This window comes from Prenolepis imparis, unplaced genomic scaffold (genome assembly GCF_030444845.1).
Source record: "Prenolepis imparis isolate NDT839.2.m4 unplaced genomic scaffold, iyPreImpa1.0 SCAF_4, whole genome shotgun sequence".
NCBI classification, from domain to species: domain Eukaryota; kingdom Metazoa; phylum Arthropoda; class Insecta; order Hymenoptera; family Formicidae; genus Prenolepis; species Prenolepis imparis.
Genome location: NW_028141162.1, coordinates 2,527,021 through 2,543,234, shown reverse-complemented (window position 1 = coordinate 2,543,234; position 16,214 = coordinate 2,527,021). Strand labels below are relative to the sequence as shown.

The window sequence follows — 16,214 nt, the reverse complement described above, 5'->3', positions numbered from 1 at the left end:
TTAGAATTCTCTTTCCTTTTCGATTGACGATGAGCTTTACCATCGTCTCTTATCTAGAAGTTACTTAATCTTCTGCGGAACAATAGACGGCAATCTGTCATTCCTATTTGTCGACAGGGGCAATAGACGTGCTGTCACTCATGGGAATCGCGTTCGCGTGTTTACGATCAATTCAAAGAGACGTGATTTACTCCAGTAATTATATGTTGCACGAACAATAACGCTGAGAGATATTCTTATTTCTTAGATATTCTTGTATCGCGTTTATATACTAATGAAATTATAAATCCTCAAGTCATAATTTCAATATAAATATAGAACGAAGATATATGATTTAATAACCAGCTGGTTGTTCAAGGCAGGCATAATCGGCTTTAAGCGACGAGACCGAGCGATCCTTTATTTAGCATCCATCTGAAAGTCCTTCTGACACTCGAGCGAGCGCTGGGAGCGTTAAAAGTCACCATTACGGTAGATCAATCAGCCACTTAAGTTCCGTCGCGTTTTCAACCCTTTTGAACTTTTCGCTTTCCTCGACGCTTTTGCACGTCCAGTGTTCACATTGCACAACGTGACTCTAAAATTTCCATTAGAGACGTTGATTCGATACGTTGCGCTTCCGGTCAGGATCGATCGCAACTTTGAGGATTGATTCACCTTTTCGATTTGCCGAAAAACGGTTTGTTTACTTATTTCGCGTAGCACTATTTATTTCAGTCGTCGAGAAACGTGACGGAAAAAAAATTGTACGACATTACGTGCACGTAAAATTATGTAATATAGCATTAATGTAGCTTTCCGCGATCGGTGATGATTTATATTTAGACCGCTTCTTATATAACTCACGTAATCGCTCATTTTTCTGTTTTTACTACTTGTCGCGACTGGCGACCAGTGATTTTTCATCTCCGCGCGGGCACCTCGAAGAGATTTACATAGCGCAAGGTAGCGGACTGATTTATCAAATCGAGCGGATCCAGGGCCGATTAGATCGCGGGACCTCGCGAGTGACCCACTTTTGTACTATGTTGCCTCTCGAAAATCGCGACGTACAAAAAAGCGACGGCTATGTCACGCGCGGCTTAGCCGTTTTCTCCTGCTACGGAGAACGAAGGGAAAGTTTCTTCCCAGATGACAATGACTCCTGGCGAGTTGACGGAAATCACAATGAATCGCCGGCGGATTCGCGCGGATCTCGCTCACAATTTTCGTCGCGTGACGCGTGTATGTACGCGCGTGTAAATTCGTCCAGAAACTTTGGACAGTCGCCAGGATGGATATTTAAAATTCTCCACGGTCCTCGAGAACATCCGCCAGATTCGTTTTTTCCACGAGTGTCGGTATGATTTGTGATGACAACTATTCGCACGGATACTTTTTCCAATGAACTTGAAGACGAGAATCCGTCAGCGAACATATACGATCGCGAAAATTCCACGTTTTATTTTAATTTTTTGTACTAAAAATTTCTTTATATATCCCTATCATTTATTAGTCCATTCCCGATGACCTTACTATCGAGATGCTGATAAATATGTAACCACTTGGCTGTCGTCGATCGACGATCTCGGGGTCGAGGTTAGTGAAAAATAGCTCAATGATAAAGCAGCCAAAGAGATCGTCGAATATATATTTATACTGACCATTCTCTAGCGAGAATATATTCTCTAGTAAAAATATAATAAAATATACATATAACAAAAATATAATAAACTAATAATGTTTAAAATATAAAATATATAGAAATATTATATAATCGCGTGGGTATATATATTCTTAATCCTTATTGAGACTCGGATGAATTACTTTGCATCTGACAACTATTTGTCACGACGGATTTTGAATGATAGATAAATTGCCAGATTCATCGTCGACCGCCGAATGGTTCGCATATTTTCGCGCGTTGCGAAATCTTTTATATTCCAACAAAATAAAAGTCCGCGCGGACTCGTAAAATGCCACGCACGTATCGAGTTTAGTATACAGTAAAATTCACGTCCGACACGTCAATTTTTTAGTTTTCAAATGTACGCCTAAACGTCAAATCGCTTACTCTGCGTTTGAAAAAATTCAGAGCGCAGCGAAAGATATTTCCGCACGGAAAATAAACTTAAAAGAAAGTGAGAACTTTCAGACTTGTTAAGTGTTAAAGAGATGTTTTTCTATCAAAAAACTGCGTAGAAATTGGAGAATATTCGCTTATTTATTGCACGCTTTTTGCGATCTGCACCATATTGGCAGCTTGTAATATTGACATTATTAGCCACGAACGTTGTTTGATTTGGCACTTTACACGTTTGAAATTTTATTCTCGAGAGTTTTTGTCGCGTCCTTGAGTGTCACGGAAATATGTGAAAATGTGGCTCACAGATGGCTAATCAAATAGATTATTGGATCTACATTGACTTTCTGATTTCTTTTGTGCAACGTTTCTCGCTGCTACCAGATGGATTAGCCGTTTATTTTACTCGATCGTGCGAGAGGCGTGGAAAAGATCATTAATGTCGGTATGTTTCCCTTTACCAGCGGGATCCAACAGCTTTGAAGATTGCGTTAATACGAGACGAATGCGCCTGCAGCGTTCAGTGGCGTAGCAAATGCTGTTGCATCTCGTGCAGTTTCCTTCGTGAATATTTAAATTAACAATTTAATTATATATTTAACCATATTAATTATCATATCATACATGCAATGGTATTTAAAAATTGTCAGAAGATACATCGTAAATATGTCTCTGCATAATTAAAAGCAGAATTATTTCTCATGAAAATATCACGCATAATTAAAAAGGCATGCAAAAGGAATGTTATGTCGAGTATATAAAATTTCTATTTACGAAGGAATTTTGGAAACACTATCCGGAAGTGCGCACAAAGATTTCCAATTTATCTTGTAAATTAGCTGGCAGGTGCTATTGCGTTCGCGGACTTGCACTTACCAGAAATGCTGCGATTCGTCTTAACGAGTGGCTTTGATGCCATCGAATCGCTCGAGTGCATCGTAATTATTGCATCCTCCGCGACTCCGCTTGCAATTTCGAAGTCAAGTTTCGTGTAACGTTCAAGATCGCGCGGCCAGGTTTATTATTTCTCGCCGCGATTTCCTTTGAATTCGCTTCGTACCGCGCCCGTGAACCTTGGAGATACTTTTCGGGCAATCGCTAATAAAAATTTATTCGCGCGAGATGCATCTGTGTTTTTATCGGATGGCAAAGGCGTTCTGCGGCTTATTTTCCTTCGACAAAAGTCATTGGTTTAATTCCGTTGTTATCGTTGTATATCAATGGTATTCGCGATTCTCCGCGGATCAAAATAAACCGATTTCCGCATAAAGCGAAATCAATATTCAATTCGAATCTTGAATCAATTTTATGCGTATGCATATATTGATAAAATATCAATGATAAAGGCGCTGATTATATTGTATAATGATTGACGTGATATTCATATTTGTTTAAATTAAAATGGCTAAAAATTATGCTGAATCGAAACGTATCGATACGCGTTTCCTTCGTTAAATGCTAAGATAATTTCAAGTTTCTTTCCTAATGACGCAGACGCCCGAAATATTCCGATGGCTGAGTTACATCTCGCAGATCTTAAAGTTGTCGTTCTTTCGTAGAACTTCTATTTTCTTCTGTGCCGCGACCATATAGCGCAATGCGTTCTTGGCACCGAATGCGAGTTGCATTCTTCGCGTTGGTGTCCCCCCTCGAACGGAACAGCTTGACAAAACGCAATGATGAGTAACGTTGTGAGGAGGAAAAAAGTGGCGAATGGTTGAGAAGACACTCCATCGATCACTGCTTGTTCTGACTTTATGACTGTGCCTTTAAACATTTACGCTCACATAAATGCATGGTTTAAATTTTATTCCATTGTTATATTTAAGACTAATGATTTTTCTACTCAATATATTTTCTTTTAATTGTACGAATTATTTATTTTAATAACTGTGTGAATTTTTAAACATATGTATAAAATTACATTCTCTAAATTTTTAAGATTAGACAGTTAGAATTTTAGAATTTATAACTTTTAATATCTCAAAAGCTATGATTGATATCGCGACATTTATATGAAGGAAAAATTGACTCTGGATCAAACGAGGAATCTGTTACGAAAAGTTTAACGCTGCAAAAGAGGCAGTACACAAGTCGTTCACGATCAAGTTAGCGGTTCAAAGAGACAAGGGCGGCTCGCGCGGTCAGTCTATGTCGAACGACGAAGCTAAGTAATTCAGCTAAGTGACATCCTTGGCAAAGGGCCACATTAGCCCTGCCGTCGAGATGCGAACTCAACGAATTCTATTTCTAATTTATGGCCGATAAAATTGCCACGGGTAAAAAGAGGTCTTACACCTAGGTGGTCTCCCTTTACGCTGCTACTTTGGTTCTCCTTCGTTTCCCGTTCCTCTTTAAACTCGACTCATTCGAAGCGATTTTTGTTTCGCGAGAATTTTCACCGGGTGAGTTTTATCGCGAGATTTTCGTTGCGCCGTAGATTTTTCTCACGATCCCTTTATAGTCGCGGAAAGCCTCCAGAAGGATCGAAAGAAAGAAAATGTTATTCGAGTCGGGGATAGAATTGAAGCTGCAAGCTCGGAAAACTGCACCAGAGGATACATTGATGTTTCGCATCAACGATAATGCGAAACGTTACATTTGTAATAGAGAAAATGTAATTTATTATCATAAAGTGCTTTTCTAATTATATCCACGCGTGCCAATTTGAAAGTATAAGTATTTGAATATATATTCTGCGCATGTTGCTGTAATAATGAGTGAAACATGACGCGAAACAAAGCAGGTCGCTGCATCTAAATCTTGTTTAGAACAAGGCTTTGTTAATTTCATCATATTATCCTGTTATCTAAATTTTTTCTGCGAAAATATAATCTTTAAATAGAAAGAATAAGCAAGGATCATGAGCAACAATTATATACATATGTCTTATTTATTTTTATATCTGTTTTTGACATAAAAAACATTGTTATAAATGCAGGATAGCATCATAATTTTTTAAAGTTTAGATATCTCTTTGATAGAATGATTGCATTTACGAACACATATGATTGTCCCTGCAATTTCATCGCGTTATGCAGGTGGAAAAATGTGAGTGATCACTCTTGATCACATTAATCAATCTCACCTACATGGCGGTGAATGATGTTTCTTCGCTAGTTGTAGCTGAAGAATAATAAACATTTTAATCACGATTAAAATGTTGCTCGCATAGTGAAAAAGAGAGAGAGAAGGGGGGGGAGGAAGAAAGAGAGAGAGGAGATGCAGCTTCAATTTCTATTTCTGAGTCACGTTTTTCTCGGCAGTCGTAAATTCTTTATCCAGATCATTCGACAGTAGGCTATACAGATGCATCTGGCACTCTAGATTTATCGAGAAAATAAAATAGTTTACTGTTATAAAATTAATGTATATACAATTTAAAAAAATATATAAAATATTCATTTATTACCTCATCAGCACACATCTGTGTAAAAGTTATGATTCAAGAACGCAGGCGAGAGATATCGTGATGAAATGATATTAATGATCAATTTGACATTGAGAGGTCTTTAATTGAGAGGTGTTGATAACGTATAACGATTATTGAGAAATTTCTTGAGTGGCATGAAATCAAAATTGCACGTTGAGCAGCATTTCGGTGTAACGTAATATCGTGTCGTATCTCGCGCAAGCATCGACTAAGAGAGCCCAGTCACGCAATATTCAAAATGATCGCATTCGCAAACGCGCTTCGTAATGTTAATTAGCTTTGTCGTGTGCTATATCACGATCGCTTCTGCAAAGGGAAGGAGGGGGGGGGAGGGATGAAATACGAACAATTGATGTAAAAGAGAGAGAGGCGCGAGCAATAATTAATCCAGATATCTTTAATCGCAAATGCCCTCGCGAAGAGTAACTTTGTAATCGATATATCATATCTATTGTGAGAAAGAATATCATATCTCTGCTTAATTATTAGTATGATAAGATATTCTATATTAAGTTTACTTTTCCACGTGGCGAAAATTAAATGAATATAAAATGAAAGATATATGTGAGAAATTTATTTTTGTCAAATTAAAATTTTATTTATGTACATGCGATATTAACTAGAAAATTATTTTATTATTATCCTTCTTGTGGACATATTTTATTAAAAAATATTTTCTTGCACGGCACGTATTACATACACACACATATGCCACACGTGCCATATTGGATAATATATTACTGTGATCAATAATTATTACGTTCATGTGTACGTATATTCCAATACGTGCAAAAACACTAAAGCTTACTTAACCGAGATTAAAAATTAAACCACGCTCCACGATAATTAATTAACCCCCGCGTTGATAGTTACAATATAAAATACATATATTATTTCGAGGATATTACTCCATCACATCGTTATAACAAACGACAGTGTATATAGTTTTTTTTTATAGAGTCGATCTTTAGAGTAATTCAATAAGACGTAATCCATGGCGGCGATATACACGGCACGAAAAGAAGGCAGTCACGCGATATGCAAGGTGATGTTGTTTTGGACATCCGACAGCGGATGATTAATCTTATGCGTTGCGCATACCGCGCGCGCGTATCGTTGTATTTTCAATTTGGGCTTCATTAAACCCAATTGTCCTTTGTTTAGAATGCTCAGGTACGTAACGCGGTGGAATATGAGGACACGGTGGCGCCTATGGCACGCAAAGCAGTTGTGACGCTCGACGCGACTGACATTTCTGTTGGATTCTGGTGCGCCATAACGCCGGCACTTGAAATGCACTTGAAAACGGTCGCGCGTATTAATATCTCGATCGCACGCCGTACACTCGGCGAGATATTCGAGCGAGCGGGAATATCCACGTCCTCCCACGTAAACCGCGACGACCAGTATCTAGATCGTGAAACAGCGCGTCTGTAATTAATTCTGTAACAATACAGAACGATAATTTTGCGTGAGAAAAATTATTAAAAGTTACCGCGTATGAGAAGACATGCTTATCTCATTAAAATAGAACATTTGCTTGTAAGAGAATTTTTCAACCAGTCTTGCGTATCTGTGAGTCATTATTTTTCGCGTCCTCAGCTCGACTGCCTTAAAAGCATTGCCTCTAGAACATTACCATTAATTTTCGTTTCTTTTTATTAAGATTTATAAGAATTTCTTTTCGTCAGTGATCTTGCATTAGACTGTATGAAACAAGAAAAAATATATACAATTTATTTATTTTTAATGTACAGAAAAAAATTTTAATTCTAAAATTTGTATCTCCTGTCTGTCGAATATTGTCTTTTTCTACTTTGACTGTGCCTATCCGTGGTATAAAAATTTCTTTTCGTCAGTGATTTTGCATTAGATTTTGTAAAACAAAAATATAAAAAAATTTATATATATATTTATTCTCTAATATACCTACAGAAAAAAATTTTTAATCTAAAATTTGTATCTCATGTCTGTCGAATATTGTCTTTTTCTACTTCGACTGTATCTATCCGCGTTATAAGAATTTCTTTTCGTCAGTGATCTTGCATTATAGATTGTGAAACAAAAATATAAAAGAATACATATATATTTATTCTAATATACAGAAAAAAATTTTTAATCAAAAATTGGTATCTTATGTCTGTCGAATATTGACTTTTTCTACTTTGACTATGCCTATCGGCGGTATAAGAATTTCTTTTCGTCAGTGATTTTGCATTAGATTGTGAAACAAAAATATAAAAAAATTTATATATATATTTATTCTCTAATGCACAGAAAAAAATGTTAAATCCAAAATTTGTATCTCGTGTCTGTCGAATATTGTCTTTTTCTACTTCGACTGTATCTATCCGTGTTATAAGAATTTCTTTTCGTCAGTGATCTTGTATTATAGATTGTGAAACAAAAATATAAAAAAATACATATATATTTATTCTAATATACAGAAAAAAATTTTAAATCTAAAATTTGTATCTCGGGTCCGACGAATATTGACTTTTTCTACTTCGACTGTATCTATCCGCGTTATAAGAATTTCTTTTCGTCAGTCATCTTGCATTATAGATTGTGAAACAAAAATATAAAAAATATATATATATATTTATTCTAATATAAAGAAAAAAATTTTTAATCTAAAATTTGTATCTCGTGTCCGACGAATATTGTCTTTTTCTACTTTGACTGTGTCTATCCGCGCTATAAGAATATCTTTTTGTCGGTGATTTTGCATTATAGATTGTGAAACAAAAATATAAAAGAATACATATATATTTATTCTAATATACAGAAAAAAATTTTTAATCAAAAGTTGGTATCTTATGTCTGTCGAATATTGACTTTTTCTACTTTGACTGTGCCTATCGGCGGTATCAGAATTTCTTTTCGTCAGTGATTTTGCATTAGATTGTAAAACAAAAATATAAAAAAATTTATATATTTATTTATTCTCTAATGCACAGAAAAAAATGTTAAATCCAAAATTTGTATCTCGTGTCGGTCGAATATTGTCTTTTTCTACTTCGACTGTATCTATCCGTGTTATAAGAATTTCTTTTCGTCAGTGATCTTGCATTATAGATTGTGAAACAAAAATATAAAAAAATACATATTTATTTATTCTAATATACAGAAAAAAATTTTAAATCTAAAATTGGTATCTTATGTCTGTCGAATATTGACTTTTTCTACTTTGACTGTGCCTATCGGCGGTATAAGAATTTCTTTTCGTCAGTGATTTTGCATTAGATTGTGAAACAAATATATAAAAAAATTTATATATATATTTATTCTCTAATGCACAGAAAAAAATGTTAAATCCAAAATTTGTATCTCGTGTCGGTCGAATATTGTCTTTTTCTACTTCGACTGTATCTATCCGTGTTATAAGAATTTCTTTTCGTCAGTGATCTTGCATTATAGATTGTGAAACAAAAACATAAAAAAATACATATATATTTATTCTAATATACAGAAAAAAATTTTTAATCTAAAATTTGTATCTCGGGTCCGACGAATATTGTCTTTTTCTACTTCGACTGTATCTATCCGCGTTATAAGAATTTCTTTTCGTCAGTCATCTTGCATTATAGATTGTGAAACAAAAATATAAAAAATATACATATATATTTATTCTAATATACAGAAAAAAATTTTTAATCTAAAATTTGTATCTCGGGTCCGACGAATATTGTCTTTTTCTACTTCGACTGTATCTATCCGCGTTATAAGAATTTCTTTTCGTCAGTCATCTTGCATTATAGATTGTGAAACAAAAATATAAAAAATATATATATATATTTATTCTAATATAAAGAAAAAAATTTTTAATCTAAAATTTGTATCTCGTGTCCGACGAATATTGTCTTTTTCTACTTTGACTGTGTCTATCCGCGCTATAAGAATATCTTTTTGTCGGTGATTTTGCATTATAGATTGTGAAACAAAAATATAAAAAAATACATATATATTTATTCTAATATACAGAAAGAAATTTTAAATCTAAAATTTGTATCTCGTGTCTGACGAATATTGTCTTTTTCTACTTTGACTGTGCCTAACCGCGCTATAAGAATTTCTTTTCGTTGGTGATTTTGCATTATAGATTGTGAAACAAAAATATAAAAGAATACATATATATTTATTCTAATATACAGAAAAAAATTTTTAATCAAAAATTGGTATCTTATGTCTGTCGAATATTGACTTTTTCTACTTCGACTATATTTATCCGCGTTATAAAAATTTATTTTCGTCAGCGATCTTGCATTAAATTGTAAAACAAAAAATATAAAAAATATATTGGTATATATATTTATTCTTAATGTGCAAAAGAATTAAACTCTAAAATTTGTATCTCATGTCTGTCGAATATTGTTTTTTTCTACTTCGACTGTATCTATCTGCGTTATAAAAATTTCTTTTCGTCAGTGATCTTGCATTAGATTGTGAAACAAAAATATAAAAAAAATATGTATATATATTATATTTATTTTAATATACACTAAAATAAATAAATATATATATATATTTATTCTAATATATAGAAGAAAATTTTAAATCTAAAATTTGTATCTCGTCTGTCGAATACTGTTTTTTTCTACTTCGACTGTATCTAACCGCGTTATAATAATTCCTTTTGTCAGTGTCTTGCTTTAGAGTGTGAAACAAGAAAAGAAATATATATTTATTTATTCTTAATGTGCAAAAAAAATTAATCTTTAAAATTTGTATCTCATGTTTGTCGAATATTGTTTTTTGCTACTTTGATTGTATCTATCTGTGTTATAAGAATTTCTTTTCGTCAGTGATCTTGCATTATATTATGAAACAAAAATATAAAAAAAAATATATATATATTTATTCTAATATACAGAAAAAAAATTTTAATTTAAAATTTGTATTACGTGTCTGTCGAATACTGTCTTTTTCTATTTTGACTGCATCTATGGCGTTGTTGACCAAACAGAAGCTCGAGTATCTTGAAAGCGATATTTCTACGTAGAATGTCATTTGCGAAACTTTACATAACATCTTGAGTGAGTCACATGCATTCGATATAAATTCTTGGAATGACCGACAGTGTCGGCATCGACGGCGGCGAAGGCGACGGCGGCGTCGCCAGCTGACGCGTGCCGCATTCCAATCTTGTCAACAGGAAATAAAATCAATTTCGACCTAAAGCGTTAGGGTTGAAGACGCGATGGCGATTTTAGTCTCCCATACGACTGGTGTATCCAGATCCAGTATCAAATAATTCGCGTCTCTCTTGACGAGACACGTCGAGAGAGAGAAAGAGAGAGGGGAAGTTGATGTCGAGCGTACCGTCTTGAGAAGCCGACCTACAGTCGCGTGGCAGACGGCCTTAATAGCCGCGGCACAGAAATATTTTATGGTGTTCACTTTCAGGCTGTCGCCGGATTTAGGACGAAGGTCGCCGCGCTTCGAGCGAATCTAGCGATTTCGCCATTCGCGCGTTGCCATGACGGTCGATCCTGGATGATCGCGAATCTCTGGAATACATGCGGGAGCTTTCGACCAGACTCGACCAGAGTCGTAGTCGTATATTCATATTTTGTTATTACGTCAGCAATGAGAAATGACGCGCGAAATTTTTAGTACCACGTTGGGATTAATCCGCACGTTATTGGCTATACGATAGAATAATCTCGTAAAACCTGCCGGAAGCATTTAGACAAACGAAACAACTGATATTGGGAAGGAAAAACGATATATAGCATGGTATATATTCTTTACAATATAGTATCATTATGATTGTCTGAAACTAGGTATGCGCGTATGTAGGCGAAATAGCAGTTTGTGTTAATTTGCAACTTCATGCACGAACTATCCGAAGGCAAATAGTAAATATAAATGCCAAGTCGCTCCCGGATTATTGTTAACGAGCGTCCATCCTGCATTATAGGCATACGGCGAATCTGGTTAAAATTAGATATTCCGAGAATACGTCGTAGCTACGTGTCTTAATGAGCTATTGAAGTCTCGGCAGATTTAACGAAGCGTGTGCGACCGTCGCTATTATTAGGATCGAAATACTTGGCGTTCGATTTTCCCTTTCGGAATCTCATTATATAGGTTGAAAAAACAAATGCTATATCTGTCAAGAACGATGAGGCGTCGTACGTCGCCTACGAGACGGTCGGTCGTTTAAACTGATCGTCCTCTACTTGTTCTGTTGCAGATCGAAGCTTTTTAGTGGCGAATGCGCAACAGGGACTATGCCACATTATCTACTGTTCGGACGGTTTCTGCCGGCTGACGGGCTTCTCAAGGGCCGAGGTGATGCAGCGTCCGGCGGTCTGCGACTTTCTCCATGGACCAATGACGTCACCGCACGCGGTCGCGGCCCTACGAGACGCCCTCGCCGCTGGCGTCGAAAAGCACTTCGAGATCCTCTACTACAGAAAGGACGGTGAGTACTATCTCACAATTAGTATTACTAATGTAATTTAATCGTCGATAATAATTTAAGACATTAAATTATGGGAATAGCGATTGGACAATAAAAAATAAAATTGGCACAAATCAATGATGAGACAGCTCATCTAGACCATGTAAAGTTTTGCGATATACTTTGATGTTGAATACGATAAAAGATAGAGTCTACTTGTACGAATACGTATAAGCGTGTAAATAAAAATACTTTGGGGTCGCTTTTTAACTCTCCAATTGTTGGTCTATGACAGTTTAGATATACGTATTGTCATGCATACATAATATACCGTGATAAGTTCGAAACGGTGCTGTCCTTGCACGTGTGCATGTAGAAAAGAAGGTGCGAGAAAGCAAACATATTTCAATCTAAAGATATCTTTAGAAATCGTTCCGCAAACTTGGAAAAATTCGAATATTCTTCATTTGTCGTCGTTTGAAGGACATTGTTTTAATGACAACATTTTCTACCGAATATAGTGTCACAGAAACGTCTTGTACGCTTCCGTCGTATAGTAGTCGAGATAAACACGAAGTGTCGGGCTAACTTTACGGTTATTGCTGGCGGAAATAAATCAATATAACGCGTTGTCGCACGTAGAGATTTATTGGCTGCTAGTAGGAAAGTCGCAAACGTAGTAGGCATCTTTCAACCCGCCATCCTCCTCAACCTAGATCTCTTTCTTCTAAGATAAGTGTTATTAGAAAATACAAAGACATTTTTTCTTAATATTACATTAAACGCAAGTTGCTGAATTTCATAAGAAAATATATTTTTTATTTCTCTCGCGTTATATACACGTTATTTTTGAAACGTAATTTTTATAGGCTTAATGCTACATTCTATGTTTATTTTTCTACTAATTTTTTTTACGGGGGTGTGTTAAATTTATATATTTATCCGGGAACTTCTTCCTCTTCGGCAAAAATCAGCTACGAGGCTTTTTCATATGTAAGACGGATGTAGCAAGGGTTTCGTTATTTGGAGCACAAGAAGATTGAATTTGTTCGTAGTCCAGTGATTACTTCGAACTCGATTTTGCCGTAGCGTCTGACCTTAGCCGCGGTGAAATCAATAGTCACCACTGTATAATTTATCATAGTCATAGTGCAGAACCTCCCACTTCTCAGGTGCTGTCATGTAGATTTATATAGCTAGTTTAACTTTCCGGATTTTTCGAGCGATACTTTTATAGAAAAGAAAATAATGAATTTTTATTCTATAAACAAAATCAATGCCGCGAAAGCTTTTTGTTTTAAAGAACGTATAATAGGGACACACGTGTATGATATAAGCGCAATAATAATGTAGCGCTCGTCATCCATATGTAGAAGAAGTAGCACGTAAAATTATGTGTCAGTGATCAGTTAACAAAGCATGTAATTGTTATTTGAGTTAACGATTGCTGTGACAGCGCAATTAGCACAAACACGTTCCTATCCCTGTTCTCGTCCTCCTCCCTCCTGTTTCTCGGCGTCGCGCTGACGCTGCAGCAGAACGAAAAGATCGCTTACTTTCCCACTTTTCTCTCGGACGCAAGATGGACGGGCACTTTGCTCTGCTGTGAGACGCGTTAATTAAGAGGCTTAATTAAACCTCGCACTACATAAAGAGTGTCGAAGAAGCGAAACAGCGCGAGGAACAACCTGCACTTGACACATCCCGGGGCAAAACATCGCGCGAATGTTAGCGTACGAGAGATTCATAGAACAGTTACGTGCCTCCAGTGATTCCACTCTTTGTTGAAATAACAAACTCTCTCGCTCCTCTCGAGAGCGCCGCGTATCACGTAACGTTGATGGCCATTTTGCAAGACGAAGGAAAACACGCGACAGTCTCTTTGAAGGTGTTAGAAAAGTAGGATACTTTGCCAGGATATGAGGAATTTTCCAATCATAAATATCTTGAGATCACACAAACTCACATTTTTACTTTGCGTTATTTATCTTTGATTTTTATTTGTGTTGTGCCTTCCGAAATATAATGTAATTAAGGAGGATTATATCTCTCTTTATGATTGTGTTTTTCTTCAATGTGAGATGAATAAGTACAGCCAACTGCGTAGCGGATTACGACTGTCGAATTGTTTACTGCATCGACCGTTTCGCATTTGGCTCGAGAGAATCAATTTATGAAACATATGGAAAGCACGTATCTTCATGAGAGTTAACGCAACGCGAGCTTAACGCGGCCTTGCATGGGCCTTTTATATCTATGTACCTACATAAGTTGGTACAGTTACTGGCATAGAAAATTAATCAATGAACTGTGCCGAGTTTCGAACTACGATTGCGCTATGCATTAGATACGACTGCAGTTGGCTAATTACGCGAAACTTTTAACGATTTAAATATATAGCGTCAATACTTATAAAGTGCAAGATTGAAGGGAGAGTAAACATTTGTGCCATATTTTTAAGAGAAAAAAAATTTAGCAGGCAAAATAATTTAAAATATTTAAGTCAATTAATCGAAACATTTATTTATCGAAACAAAAAAGGTCGCGTGCGTTGAATGTTGCGCGCGAATAAGCGTTATAATTATGAAAAATAACAACTATAAATTTATAAATGCACAATATCACGACGAAATATGTAGTTTCATTTTCTTTCATTAATAGTTAAATTGATAAATGTGATAAATAATAAAATCGCAAAGAGATAAATTGCCACTGTAACTAATCCGTGATGAAAATATAATGGATAGTTGTCGACCGATTCGCTTTCACGGATATAACGTGTAAAAAATTTTTTATCTAAATTAAAAGAACGATTAATAGTCTCGGGCTGCGAAAATTGCAGATAGATAAGAGCGAACGTATATCAATTATCCTGTCATAGACATGTTCGTTAACGCTAACCCTTTCGCGTTTAATGGAGCGAACTTGTCAGGGGTATAGAGACATCTCTGACAAATCGATTTCATTTCAACAAGGAAATTTGCTAGTAACAATTGTTGAATTAACTTATAGTTTTCAAAAATCATATCTATTAATTTAACGCATTAAAAAGTGTTTAATATCATTCTTGTACATTTTTAATTCTTTGTAATTCGAAAACTACATCTCGATATTTTTCTTCAGAAGGAATTGATTTCAAATTAATTAAAAAATCTGTTGCGTTACAATATGGTCCATTTTTTCGGAAGCTTACGTATGCACGAAAAGATTTAAATGCACTTAAACATAATTTGAATTAACCTGAATTAAATTCCACGTATTGAAAATTCGATTTCCCACGAATCTGTATCATCTCAAGCTAAATAATAGAATCAACCAATCGCGTAATTATGTCACCGTGAGATTCATCTCTCTTTCTCTCTATCTTTGCCTCCATTTCTGTCTCTCTCTTTCTCTCTCTCCGTTTCGCTCGATTTCTCTCGTTCATCTTTCCTCTTGTGCGAGGGCCATTTCGCACGAACGCGCCTCCTTCAGAAAACTCTTCCACATAATTACGCAACACTGCTCGCGGCCGCGAGGACGGCGTGTTTTGAGGCGTTCAAGAATAGCTTCGTGCTCGTATTCCAACCCCTACTCTCGTTCCTAAAACACCCTCCCTGCCCGTTATATCCTCTTTTCGCGTGTCCCTCCCTCTTCCATACACAACGACGTTGCCGTTTAGTCAATGACATCACGGAACGGCGCACGAATTCTCTCTCCACCTACCCGCGCCTGTTTTTGGTCCATCGCCGGTGGCGTATACCACGTGTGTGACGTCACACAACCCTACCGTGCCCCTCCAAGCTCCTTTCCCCTTCCAAAACTTCGTACGCCATCGGCGGCGACGATAGCTGTAAGCTCGGCACGGGCCACAAAGCTCTCTGTGGCGTCACAGGACAACGACCCGGTGACTGGCGTTCGTGGCGTTCGCACCATGGCCGGTCGATTGGCTCCTGTCGGCCCGTGCGGCTGCAAACCCGCGGCACGGATTTCGAAAGCTTCGCCGTAAGCTCGCCGGGGAAAACGGCCGGCCGGCACGGCACCGCCTAAGATGCGAGCTTGCAGTCTCCGCGGCGGCAGCGAGCCAAGCTTTTGCTTATGCTTGGACCGTTCGATCGCGCGAGATGCGCGAGATCTTCGAGTGAGTTTTCGACAGATCGATCGAGCTTGCAGTTCTCGGTGCGTTGAGAAAAGATGTTCTTTGCGCGTTTCGTCGCGTTAAATAGTGACGGCATTGAACGGTTTTTGAAAAGAAAAAACATGCGCGGAAAGACCGGATAAAATAAATTTTATAATTATTTAAAAAAGTAGAGACTTTTGATTAAATTATG

At 36.5% G+C, this 16,214-nt stretch overlaps 1 protein-coding gene across 1 annotated transcript in view; it reads left to right on the top strand.

Moving 5' to 3' along the window:
* The window catches only part of Sei (potassium voltage-gated channel seizure), a 105,007-nt gene that overhangs the window by 7,326 nt on the left and 81,467 nt on the right, over nt 1-16,214 (top strand). The window contains 1 exon segment of the mRNA XM_083035358.1: nt 11,695-11,925. Coding sequence (XP_082891484.1) covers nt 11,695-11,925 — 231 coding nt within the window.